This window comes from Choristoneura fumiferana, chromosome 16, assembly GCF_025370935.1.
Source record: "Choristoneura fumiferana chromosome 16, NRCan_CFum_1, whole genome shotgun sequence".
NCBI classification, from domain to species: domain Eukaryota; kingdom Metazoa; phylum Arthropoda; class Insecta; order Lepidoptera; family Tortricidae; genus Choristoneura; species Choristoneura fumiferana.
In genome coordinates, this window is record NC_133487.1 from 15,563,054 (window position 1) to 15,577,395 (window position 14,342).

At 37.0% G+C, this 14,342-nt stretch overlaps 1 protein-coding gene and 1 pseudogene across 1 annotated transcript; one reads left to right on the plus strand and one right to left on the minus strand.

Moving 5' to 3' along the window:
• Positions 1-1,170: 1,170 nt before the first annotated feature.
• Positions 1,171-1,942, minus strand: LOC141436188 (uncharacterized; annotated as a pseudogene).
• A 255-nt stretch (positions 1,943-2,197) lies between these two features.
• LOC141436156 (MMS19 nucleotide excision repair protein-like) lies at positions 2,198-13,087 on the plus strand. Its single transcript, XM_074099038.1, is given in 8 exon segments — positions 2,198-2,510; positions 2,746-3,129; positions 3,998-4,347; positions 7,118-7,640; positions 7,643-8,574; positions 9,167-9,430; positions 10,067-10,234; positions 11,340-13,087. Coding segments are annotated over 8 exon segments (2,913 nt in total). The 5' UTR covers positions 2,198-2,422; the 3' UTR covers positions 11,544-13,087.
• The last annotated feature ends 1,255 nt before the right edge of the window (positions 13,088-14,342 follow it).

Sequence of the window (14,342 nt, forward strand, 5' to 3'; positions counted from 1 at the left end):
TGGGTAAACTTTCTTCATGGAGGGCCAGAAAGTTACAGATATTTTAGAGGTGGGTCAGAATTACACCATACTATTTTATATTATTTTTACGTTTTTGCCAAAATATGAAATTATATTATGATAGCGGGCCATAGAGGTAGGTACTATTCACTCCGAAGGAACGTCGGTGGGCCGGATTAAGTCCCTTCGCGGGCCGGAGTTGGCCCACGGGCCATACTTTGCCCATCACTGGCTTAGGGCATCACGTCTAGGAAGGGGGGGAGGGGGGCACCATAAACAGCACCACAAAAAAAGTGCTAGCAAATAGAAGGTAAGGCTGGTTATGACTACTTATACCAGCGTGGATTGCTTAGGGCATCAAATAGCTTTAATCCGGCACTGAGCACTCATGCGCATCTTATCTAGTGAACTTCTGGTACCAAGAAAATAAATACCAATATAATAGTTAGATGTACATCTAATATGGCAAGGATCACTTATAAATTATTTGTAGATTATGTAGTTCTATTCATAATAATAATAGAGTACATACCACACATTGTTTTTATAAATGTTAACTTTTATAGAAGCCATATTTTTGTGACTTATTTTATTTAAAGCCTGAGATATTGAGAAATAAATCATAATCAATTATTTTGTTGTATTATTTATTGATTTACAGTAAATTGTTGGAAAAACATAAATATCAATGAATACATTAAGAAAATACAAGGATAGATTAACTAAGTAACGTAACTACAGACCGATTAATAGGAGCTGGCGTGAATGGATTGAACGAAATTGATGTCACTTAGATGTTGTTGTTGTTGTTTTTTTATTAAATATGGCTCTGTCCATAGGAGGACAATTTGCCAGTGTCTAGTAGGTTTGCCGTTGTATGGTAAAAAAAATTTAGAAAACAAAATATGAGAGGTAATGGTGGATGAACAATGACAGCGTGAACCAAGATCCCGCTAAGATACATTTAAGATTTTTGTAGTACAATGACAGACAGATGTATGACATTTTCAAATTTGTGTGAAGTTTATTCAAATATAGGTAAGACAGTTGTTACTTTGATTTACTCATTTAATCCAATTGTGCCAGCTTTTGTGAATCTGTACATTATTACCAAAGCTAATCATTGGCAAATTAAAAGTAAAGTAACTGGATGATATAACACTATTTCTGCATGTGAATTTCAACACTAACACAAATTTAGTGTCTTGAATGTCTTTCACCTAGTGCTACTATCATAATTTTGTTGCCATTAGCTAAACATTATGCTTTGAAAACAATGCATATAAAGCTGTTATATTTATTTATGGGCAGTCTCAATAACATTTTGTCAGACTGCAACACTACTGGAACAATTCCTAATTATTAACAGACTAAAGAATACCATGAATACTTCATGACTTTGGTAATGCATCTAAGATCTCGGCAGCAGACTCTTTATTTTTGACCAATTCTGTTGCAATAAACTCTAGCTCTTGCGACAAAATCTTCTGCACAGTTTCTCCCTTTTCTGCCATAATGTCTTCTATATTCTTCTTGCCATTCATATCACTGAACCAGTTCAAGTTATCAGCAATGAATGCCTATTCTCACATCCGTCACAATTTACAATCACGACGCCCTTGTAATAAGCTAGTTTTGGTGATAAATTTCACGCTTCTAGTATTGCATTTCTTGCAAGTGTACATGAGCTGGAATTTCCCTTCAAACTGGCTTTTTCTCTCTGATTCAACATCTGTATATTTTGCGGTAGTCGTGCTGAAACTCCTGGGCGACTGGGTCTTAGGTGTGGGTGATGCAGAAGCCGTTGGTACCACCAGTCTTCTACCGAAATAAGAGTTCCCATTACTTGGGAAGAACACAACACTGTTTAAAAGCCGTGGCTTATGGTATTTAACCACAAAGTCTATTAAAGTCTTGTGCGACATGCCTGAATTGAGCTGTTTCGTGTTTCGTGGTATGTTTTAAAAAATAATTATTGCGCCACTTTGGACGAATTTTACAAAATAGGTTGAAGCAGCATGCTCACAGTTTGACATCTTTGACTTTGTTTGACAGCTGTCATGCACCGATTTCGAGTCGGTCGGTTCCAAACACAAAATAAAACGCCTCAGCTTGTACAGAAAAAATAAATTTTTGTTTGACGTTTGTGGGATAAAGGTAAAATAAAAGCAGTTGACATCACATAACAATTAAAAAAATATTATAACCTAAACCTAAAATTTAAACCTTGAATTTGTGTTTCAATGTAATAATATATATTTGCTCATAAATAATCGAAAATATGTAAAATTAACACATCTGGCAAATTTATACTACGTGTAAACCATAGTTACTGCATACAGGGTATACTGTATTTCTTAAAATCAATCTGGTTTTTAGTTCTGTTAAATTTGTTACAAGTTCATTTGTAAATTCTATTAAAATGGTATCTGTGTGGCAAACTCCTGAACTTTCTGACGAAATTATTAAGGGTGACGAAATATTCGAGAGTACAACGTGCATTGTTGCGGGTAAGTAATATTTTGTTGATACTATTCAGGCAATCTTTAAGGTTATGATTACAAAAATCCTAGAGACGTACGATTTCATTGTCGTCTTTTTTTATCTTTGTTATTTTATATTTGTTATTTATTAGATTATATTTGGCCGTTAAACAATGATGTGACGATTGTTTTTGTCTCCTAAGCTCCTAACTCTTGACCCTACCTAGTCTAAAACAATTTTAAATAAATCATTCTTTTTCAGACATTGTATCTGCAAAAATAGACATAATGTGCCTGGTACAAAACATGGCCGGTGTGCTCACAAGCAAAGAGGTAGAATATCGGGAAAAAGGCATGCGTTTCTTCACCAAAGTATTAAAGGAATTACCAAAAGATTACTTAACACAAATGCAAGTGAGGTTCATATCAAATTTTTACACTGACCGCTTAAGAGATTATCATAGGGTCATACCACCAGTTCTAGAAGGATATTTAGCTATATTTGAGATGGAGAACTATGATATGCAGAAAAGTGGCGAGTTTTTGAGAGCATTGTTCAGAGAAGTGCCATGCCAGTCGCAAGTTAGACAGGATAGGCTGAATATCTACTTGATTATAAAGAAATTACTGGAGAAAGATGTTGAACGTAAGTAATAAACAATGATATCTTTTGTCCAAGAGAATTATTATGTAATAGTGGAAAATATTTATTGTAAAGTTTATAACTAATGTAAAATAACCCAAGATGGTTGCTACATACTATTATTTAAGTTTAAAACCAGTGTCATTTAATATTTCTCGCCCTACAGCTTTGCTAACTACTGCAATTCACTCCTTGCACTTGTTATAACTGCAACTTTAATAAACAATTTTAAAAATAGTCTACACAATCCCAAAAATATAAGTGCAACTATGAATATGTTTCAATAAAAAAAACTGCTACAGTAATAATCAAATAATAATAATAATTATATGAGTAATGTTGTATCATTCCTAACTTTGTATGATTTTTTTAACCCTTTCCGGCCGAGACACTGTTTTTCCGAATTTTCTTCTAAAATGTCAATTAATTGTGGTTTGTGAAAAGATGATTCACGCACACTCAGGATAGTTGCACAATTGTATCAAACCGGCCGGAAAGGGTACACCGACAATACATACTTACCTATTGCCGCAAAGACATTGGTAGGCTTGTCCATGGCCATAGTGTTGCCTACACATTTGATTCAGTGTGTTGTTTGCTCATAGTCTGCGCTTGAGTTTTTTTAAAAAATTTAATAATGACGCAGCGTGCGCATTATAGCTAGAAACACACTGATGCCGGTGGCGGAGCGGTGCGCGTGGCGCGTAGGCAGTGCCGGTTGTAGTATTTGAGCTACGGTAAAAGAGAGCACACGAAGTACCGCGTCACGCTTATTTCTCGCGCGTGTTCTCTGTGTGTTTCAAGCTTATGAGATGTTGACGCTGGAAATTCATCGCTGACTTTGCGTTGTATGTCATAATTTATGTTTCAGATATGAAATCAATGGGACCAAATTTTGCCTATGGCTTCATATCAGCAATGGATGGTGAAAGAGACCCACGAAACTTGTTATTCTTATTTGAATTCATACCAACATTCTTAAGGCACATACCACTAGGTCATTTAGTTGATGGAATGTTTGAAGTGATATCATGCTACTACCCTATAGATTTTCATCCTTCACCTGATGATCCTCAAGCGGTGTCCAGGCAAGATTTAGCGGATGAGCTGGGTCCTTGTCTGTGTGCTATACCCGAGTTTGGAGAGCAATGCTTGATTCTATTGATTGATAAATTGGATTCAACCCTGCGCACAGCTAAGATGGATTCTTTGAAGTTACTGGTTAGTTTGTTTGTTTTTACTGGTAAGCAGAGGCGTCTCTAGCCCATGTAGCGCCCGTGTGCAACCATTACCCTAGCGCCCCTAGTAAGCTCGCGGTAAGTACAAGTAACAGCACATCAAGTTACCACAAACTGACAATTTTCCCCAATGGATGGAGGGCGTTCAATAAAAAGTGAGAATGAGTATGTTATAATAATAATAATAATAAGCCTTTTTATTTCCACATCAAACATTTTACAATTCAAGTACTATTAGTAGTTGTGTTATTACTTTTTACTTATTAATCTAATGTTAGTAGGGTTAGTTATCTTTCTGTGATGCGGATCCCGTTTGGGTGAAGGCCTCCTCTTTCTCTTTCCACAATTCTCTATTTGGCGAGGGTCATCCAGTCACGCCCCGCTTTTTCAACAATATCATCAGCCCACCGTTTTGTTGGTCTGCCGACATTTCTTTTTCCTAATGGCCCCTTCCAACTCGTTGCTTTTATGGTCCATCTATTGTCTTGGAATCTCGAAATATGACCAGCCCATTGCCATTTCACTTTTAAAGCCTGTGTTAAGGCATCAGTTAGTTTCGTTTTTTTCCTTATAATTTCTGACCTTATTTTATATATTTTCCTGATTTTTAGTATACTTCTTTCCATTGATCTCTGTGTTGTCTCTATTTTTTCTTTAACTTTATGTGTGTAAGCCCATGTCTGACAACCATACAATAAGGTAGGCAGAAGACAGGTATCAAGTACAGTTTTTTTAATATTTAATGTATAATCTCCTTTAAGGACCAGAATTTATTCCAAGCTATTTTACATCTTCTTTCCACTTCTTCTATATTATTTGTTGTACTGAAAGATACCTGTTTATCCAGGTATATGTATTTGTCTACGTAATCTATGTTTTGACCATTTGAACTTATAGGAAATCTTTAACGTTATAAACAACTTTTATTAAATTGAATTTTATTTTTCGACATAAGTAGTCACCTTTTAGCATAATACTCTTTTTTCTAAACTTAAAATTCCATTTTAAAAAAAGGTCCCATCTTGAGTACTTAAAAAATCTTGTACTGCAGCGACTACCGCGTCGTCGTCTTAAAATTTCTGGCCTCTCAGGTATTCTTTCAATCTCGGAAATAGGTAGAAATCACTGGGGCCGAGATCTGGTGAGTACGGAGGATACTTAAAGATATCGGACCCGGCATCACGAATTGCAGCCATTGCAATGGCGGACTTGCTTGTGTGCCGGGGCATTGTCGTGGTGGAACAGCACAACTTTCGAGAGTTTACCTTGCCGTTTTTCGCGGATCTCATTGCGCAATGTTGCTATTTGTTTGGCATATAAAGTGTCCGTAATAGTGACTCCATGCTCGAGATACTCAATCATTACTACCCATTTACCATCCCATAAAACAGAGCCCCACGACCTTACTGGCAGATGGGCCCATCTTGAATTTCTTCGGAGTTGGACATGATGGCCTCTTCCATGTCATAGACTGCAGTTTCATTTTAGGGTCGTAATGATGGAGCCATGTTTCGTCCATTGTTATAAATCGCGCCAAAAAAAGTTCCCCGTCTTGCTGTATCAGGTCCAAAGCTTCTTGACAAATCTCGATTCTAGTTTGTTTTTGCGTGTCAGTAAGCATTCTTGTGGTACCCAACGCGCTGATACCTTTTTCATACCGAAACGTTCATGTATTTATTACCTGCTGAAAAAATCTTAACATTTTTAAAAAATAAAAATGATCGTGACACGACAATCCGCCAAAGTAAGGTTTGCGCTTACACATTTTTTTTTGAAGCCCAAGCTGTGTAAATGAGTCAGTGCGGGGTCGTCCATCTTCGATTTTTTCACGTCTAAATTCGTGCACCAACTTGCGACTATACGGAAGAACATTAGACCCTAAAGTGTGCCGCAAATCTAAATTGAGTTGGTCCGTCGAAAAAATTTTCAAAAAATTTTGATAACGGCGAGCAGTTCAATTTTCTTCTCCATTTTCGCACTCTATTCTTAACGTAGTTAAATGTACTCTGTGATGTACTCAATAGCATTGCAAAGAAAGTACCGTATTTTTTTTAAACAAAAGACAGTTTTTTTTTTCATAGCAATCAGCTAGATAGTAGCTTTGCCGGCCAGTATTTAATTTCCTAATATTGAAAGAGTGCATCTCATTCTCACTTTTATATTGAACGCCCCTCGTACTCCATTGTTTGGAGATTAAATCTGAAGAAGAAATTGGTCGGTTTTGAATACCATGATGTGCTGTTGACTGTATTTAGAATTATACAGGCTGTTCTGGTGTTTACCCTAATAAACCAAAACGGGCTTGTTAGATCAATTTACCAGAATCGTTATTTCCTAATGCTTTTTTCCCCAATACATATGCCTTTTTACTGAATCTTATTTTCACAATCGCGTTTTTCCCAATTTTAAGTAATGTTAAGTTTGCATCAGCCCAAAGGGCCAAAACTACACAAAACGCGGAGCTCCATCGTCACTGTGTCTGGGTTGATTGGGTTTTCCGCTACTGTGAAAATAAGAAATAACGATTCTAATAATAAAATGAGCATTTTTCACAACACTAGCATTGCATAATGCATATTCTACACAATATCTGTTATGTTCTGTTGTATACACAACGCAACAAATTCTTTAATGCTTACATTCGATTTTTAATTCAGTATTGTGTAAAACCCTGTCTGCGCTGACGAACATTGTCGATGTAACTTAATAATTTGTGTTATCTAGTACTGTAACCTGACGACGATTTTTTACAGGCTCTGAGCTGTAGGACATTCAAAGCAGAAGCATATGGACCCTTTCTGAAAGCGCTATGGTCTTCTTTGAACAGGGAAATATCTCACAAAACAGATGACGAACTCAAAATGTCAGCGCATGAAGCTCTATCAACACTAATTGCAAAATTGGCCACCTCTGCCAATACAGATCAAGTGTTTGAGAATTTCATCAAAGGCATACTAATATCCATGCAGACCGCAATAGCGGAGTCAACGACAGTGGCTCAGCTTGTCCAAGCTACAAAAGTATTGCTGACAACTGCAAATGCTTCAAAAGAATCCTGTGTCATTGTCACTAAAGCCATGATCCCAGCCGCATTAGCTTATTATGAACTCAATCCGTCTCCGAAATTACAAATTGCTACACTAGACTTTTTAGGCGATCTGAATGACATCACTAAACATTGGGAGGTAACGGAACAAATTGAAAAACAAATCATAGAAATACCCCAACTGTGTTTGACTGCTGTGAGCCAACCGTCTAAAGAATACCAAATAGCAGGCTTAAAACCCTGATTAGAGTGAAAAGCGTGTTGCAGTCTGAGCTTGTGTTGCCTTTTGTTGAAGTTTTAATACATAATATACAGCACAGTCAAGAGAATGATGTGCTAAGTGTGAGTGTTGAAGCAGTGCATGCAATTGCTAGAAAATATCCAGAGTTAATCATGAGCTATGTTGTTAAAGGTAAATGTGATTTAGACAATTTGACCAGAGATAAAGATGCATTGCAAAAACGTCTGAACTTACTATCTAATTTGGCTAGCATTGATGACTTCACGAAAGTAATTATTGAGGAAATGTTGAAAGTAATAACTTCGGATGATCAAGACGCATCTAAAGTAGTCGAAGCGCTTAGCGAGTCTATGTCAAATGCGAGTTTGTACACAGTTCAAAAGGTGACTCAGATTGAAAGTGATTACGGACTTATAAACTCCATATTAACGTGGCTATTAAAGGAATTGTCATCAACTACCAAAGAATCCCTCACGCACGGTTTTGCGTTAATATCTAACACTATGAGCAGTTTGCCGGCTGAAAAACAGCAAATAGTCCTTTCAAAGCACATGCAATTTGTTCTAGAAAAATCTAAAACGGAAGAGTCCTATTTCGTCGTCTTAGAATGCTTGTACAACTCGTTACATGAAACCGTTTACGAGCCAAACTTTCCTGATATTATGTCTTTGAGTTTACAATGGGCTCTGCTGAGTGATAATGATGAAATAAGGAATAAAGCTTGTGGTCTTGTGGCTCATTTCTTGAATAAAGCACCTTTTGGTGATAAGTTTGATGCATTGTATGAAGTATTGAAGAACCATCTGTCGTCTTGCAACAGGGATGACGAACAGTTATGCCCGAAGGTGATTATGCTGTATGGATGGATAGCTAAAGCTTTGGTGCTGAGGGGAAGTGACATGTTCCATTTTTGGTTGCAAAAGGTAACTTATTCATACTTTTATTATATTCCAGTTCAACTTGACGTACGTTTATGCATAACTGCTAGACTTATTTGTTACGGAATGTAGACCACATATTCTTCAGTTTGACCTTGATTATGACGCTCTGGTAGATATGTCGAAATATCAGAAGTTCATTGAATGTAGTCACTAGAGTCTGGATTATAATGCAATATTGGATAGATATTAGTTTTTTTTTTATCAGAAACAATTGGTAAGGCAATAAGGTATTTAAAAAAAATATTCTTTGGTTTTTAATGATGAGATACTTTTCAAATTTTTGGTACAAAAATTATACATTCAATAACACAAAATATTTTTATAAGCAGAAAAAGTCCATTCCACATCCACTGACGTAACTAGGCAGTAGCACTTATTATTTCTGGCAGTTAATAATTAATTATCATATATACCCAGGATCGTTGCAAATATGGCTAAAATATGCATTATCACAATTTTTTTAGTTAAAATATGCAATAACAGATAAAATGGGCTATATATGCATGCATCTCTGAAGTCATGGTCTACATTCCAAAATAAATGTGCCTAATGTTTACTTTCCTTGAAATTCCAGATAATAGCTGTGTTATCGCACCCTAATTATACCAAACTGGGTGCTAAAGCCATCCATCTCATCATGACAGACTTCCCAGACCATCTGAATGCCAAATATCACTGCAGAATCAGCTTGTTGTACAGGCAGAGAATGTTCCAGAATTTCTCGGTGCTCACAGAAAAGCTGGCAGTGTCATGTCAGACAAAAGAGAGTGTTCTACTTAGCTGGGCGTATATTCTTGAGAGGGCGCCTAAAAGTGTACTTAATAATGAAATTAAGAAGGTAAATATGCCATTTAATTGACTTCTAGCTATGCTCGCCTTATCTAATACCTTTAAACGAGCAATTCTTGTGTATATTATATATATGGATGTTTTCTATATATGTGGGGGTTTTCGGGAATGAAAAATCGATCTAGCTTGGTCTTATCTCTGGGTAAACGCTTATTATCGAGTTTTAGCCCGAGCGAAGCTCGGTCGCCCAAGTACTCCTTCTTATACTGCATAGAGGAGTTTTAGAAAGAGACAGGTTGTATAGATAGGTATTACAAAAAAAACAGTCTTAATTTAATTTTCGACCTAATTATTGTTTTCTTTGGCTGTATATCTATATTTTCATACTAATAATACAGGAATAGCCCGTGGCCCGCGACTCCGTCTCTGTAGATTTCGTTTATCGCTATCCCGCGGGACCTATGCTATTTTCCGGGATAAAAACTGTCCTATGTCCTTCAGCCCTTCTCCGAGACTCAAACTATCTGTATAGCGAATTTCATCTTAATCGGTTCAGCGGTTTAGACGTAGTGAGGTAACAAAAAACAAACAGACTTTACAAACTTCCCCACTTATAATTAGTGGGATATGGCAGTTTGAGGAATTGTCAAATAAATACCATATTTTTGTTTGCTTTTGTTTTCAGGTGGCGCCTCTAGTAATAGATTCGTTATTATTCGACAATAAAGATTTGTTGTTAGTCATGACTGATGTTTTGTCGCACTTCGTTAAAACGAAACACATGGTTATTGCAGACAGTACTCAGACTATTTTGCCTCGATTGTTAGTCTTGACTAAATACGTTAAGTCTATGGTAAGTTCAACATACCTACACTAAGGGTGCGATTTCATCACAAAACTATATAATATGAAGAAAATAAATTTCGAGCGAATATTCGGTTTCGGTTTCTGTGGGCAAAAAAAAATGGCGAATTTAGAACCGAAACCAAAATTGGGTTCGAGGGCTTTAGTGCAATGTTTGCAAGCATTCAGTGGTGGAGTGGCTGAGTGGCTCGGCCACCCGAGCATCTGCTAATTTTTCATTGTTACTACGTTGCTATTCAACTTCAAATAGAATTAACGCATTCACTGCCACCGACGCATATATGCGTTTTCGGAACTTCACCCAGTGCCGTTGTCATAATTATTCATAAATCTTGAACGCACATGTGCGTCGGTGGCACCTGTGGAAGTCAGGTGGCAGTGAATGCGTTAATACTCACTTTTTTAGGCTGTGTTTCCACCAGAGATGTGCGTGGATGCGTTGCGAGGAATGTATTTTTAATGAACCAATAGAAGGGCGTTTTCATAAAAAAGTGTACGTTGTCTTTCAAAATGTATTTAACTTTTTCATACAAAATTTTCTGAGTCAGTTTTGTGACGCCCATACTGAGTGTGTGAAAAAACATCACAAAACTGTCATTTAACTATCTGAATCGATTGTACTCTTGATTCTGAGTAGGAAAAACAATATTTTTCCAAAATTAAAAAAAAGGTACACGCGCGCGTAGTGTGCGTGTTGCGGCAGCCGCCGAGTCGCGTGCTCCTGAGAAGAAGGGCTACGAAATAGCCCAAAACGTGTCGAGCTAAACTCGGTTTAAGACGTGTTTTATCCGTTACAATATCATTAATTATGAGTGAGTCTCACGGTAGTTTCATGTTCAAAGGTACACTTTATTGTGAAAATGCCCAGAAACGCTTCATTTATCTATCCTATGCACAGCTCTCTAGCGGAAATAGCTCAGCGGAGCGAGGAAAGGTAAATGATGCGTTTCTATTGTTTCATATCTAGCACTCGCAACGCATCCTCTCTGGTAGAAACGCAGCCTTAGCGCTACCACTATCAATTTATCGGGTAATCGCTTCCATGAACACAAATAGATTTATGTAATGTTGTAAAACACTCATTTATTTTACAGGATGTCAGAATAAATAGCCTCCAATGTCTATTCGACATAGCGAACACCTACCCTACGCAGTTGGTACTACCGTACAAGCAAGACGTGCTATTCGATTTAGCGCCATCTCTGGACGACAAGAAGCGACTGGTACGCAACATGTCTGTCAAAGCTCGCACTCGCTGGTTCCTGATTGGTGCTCCCGGAGAACCAACACCGAATTGAATCAATGAGAGAGCTTGGAATAAAAGAATTGTTTAAATTATCTCGATGCAAAGCAGATTCATCTTTGGCGTATTTGCCGACATATTTTCGAATCGAAAGAGAGCCAATATATCGTCTCTAGCGTGAAAGTGAGAGTTACTAATAGTGCAACTTGCAATGCCAAGTGAAGTGCCAGATTATAAGAACACTTTGATAGTTGTTAGATTGAATACAGCATTTTTCTTTAACTGTACGTCGTTGAGCCGATGTCTCTACCACATTCAGTCAGCACCAGCGGCCGCTAAGAAAATATAGCCATTTCGTTTCAATATTATAAGTTGCATGAGACAACAGTGTTTTTTTGCAGTTGGGATCTCAAATCGCTAAGTGTGAAAACCGTTCTGTAAACAAATAATAACATTTATTCCATCACTTTCTATCACACGAATGATTCGTCCTGTGCGATAAAGACCTGACTATTTAGAACATTGACTACAGACAAATGCAGTTCTCACGCTAGCCGGAACATGTGTTGAATTAATACATTTTATCTTTGACTGTAAGTAATTAAGAATGTGTAAAATTGTATTTTATGACAAGGTAGTACAGCTGCTTACTAGAACGTATTATTTTTTTAAGATCTGGCAACAATCCACGCTTGTGTTGTAAAATTGTTTTGTTGTACAGTTAGCAGCAAAAGTCGATGCAGTGGTGGAGCTCAGGAAAGCCTAAACACCTTATTATTACCTTAGTAATAGAGTCGTCTGTAAATTTTGAGCTTTACAACTGACCATCCTCTACTGTTGCTAAATGTAATATGTTATTGATGAACCAGCGCCGGCCTTGGGATAGAGCGATTGCAATCTAGGCTACCACGGTTGCTATAGCCTAGCGGTTCCTTGGATATTTCCAGAAAAAGTAAGTTTAGTACCTACCTAACTACTAAAATTGACCTACTCCTGAAGATCGTAGAAAGTTGTCATTTAGCTCTTTGAACTAATGCAGTGCAATTTTTCCGTCGCTTTTCTGTCTGTTATGTACGATGGTGTCTTATTGACTTCTTACGAAACATGGTTTAACCTTTTGGGGGTGATGAGGTCCAGGGGGTTTTAGGCGTTGTTAGGTGGAGAAAACACCAAATGCGAAAAACAATGTAGTATTTTATATAATCGTTACTAGCCTTTGTTCGTCGATCGGGCAACGAGTCTTATCGAGTGCCATATGGCACTCGATTTTGAAACCTAATTACGATTTATGTAAAAGGGTACCTACATATTTTTTCTAAGATTACCTCGATTAAATACTGAAATTAACCGATGTTAAAAATCATTAAACTAACTAAATTCATATAATTTGGTACCTAGGTCAGATTTTTATGGGAGCAAGTATCAGTTTACCGTCATTTTTTTGGAAATTATCATCTAGTAGAAGTAGTATTCATAGACATGTTTTTCTCTACTCTGTAAAGTCTAAAAGGAGTTTAGGCCGGCGCTGATATTAATAATTGCTGTTTTAAGTTAACATGTAACATTTTGTTATAAAAAATACATATTTTAAAAGAGAAATGTGTTTTATTATTTTATTTCCAAGACCGACTTTGTACAGTCACCAGCACCAATATCTGACACAACAAGCGTGCATAAATATCTGATATGACTCTATTTCTAGGGCCGGAAGGACGTGTCAGATATTTCGCACGCTCCGCTGTGGCAGATATTAATGCCGGTGACTGTACGAGGTAATGTTTTTAGAGTATGTACTTCCAAATTACAATAGGCAAAATACATAGGCATGTTAGTAAACCTTGAAATCATTCCGCTACATCTTGTTTTTTTTTCATCACTGGGTGAAACGTGCAGATGAGGCCAAAGAGTGTATCTCACTGGTTCAGTTACAGCCTGTTCAACTTTGAAGAACCCCAGGTTGTATTTATCTGAAAACTCAGACGATGATGAGAGCCCATTCCATTCCTTAGCAGTTCGCATTATCAAAGATGAAGCAACTAATGGAACACTGACTACATAAGGGTGAAGGAAGACGCTCCCCTACCTGGAAGCCTTTAAAACGATAAATTTAAGTTTCTATCTAAGTTCTGAACATTTTCTACATACCGCTCTTTAACATTCAGTGAAAGCGGCAAACAAAAGTTCATTCACCCTTCAAAAACTGCAAACTGTATTAACCCCAAATTTCGTATTCACAACGCAGTAACTAGGATTAGTCCGACAAATCTCTGCCCACTAATAATTTATACGAATTTACATAAGCCGATAACAGCGGCTTTCCCGCTCTTTTTGATGCTAATGAAGGGCTAGGCAAGTTTTTAAACGGACCAAGGCGCTTGTCCTATTCGGCCGCTATTCGATTTTTCATTTTGATAAAAAAAAGGCTGAAATGATTCCGATTGAATAATTTTATTAAATAAGGTATAGGTGCAAATACTGTCAAGCCTTTTCCGACGGCATAAGTAGGTGTAGGCACAGAGTACCTTTTTTGGTGTAGGTATCCAAATCTAAGTATCCAAATGTCATCAAAAATGGTTCAAAACCGAACGTGGTTCAGTTTTCGCCTGTTATCTAAAGTAGGCGACTTTCACTAAAAATTTTTGGTGAAAATTTTTGATATAGGAACAATTCCTTATGTAAATTATGTACTACCTAGCTGTCACACATTTTTTATGTAGGTACTTAAAAACGTATAGTGATTACTTGCTCATTGAAATTACCTACGTGAAATGGCAAAAAATGGCATTATATTTTTTAGACGGACAAGCTGCTGTTCACCTAACGACATTTGAATTCCATTCGCGCCAAAACAATT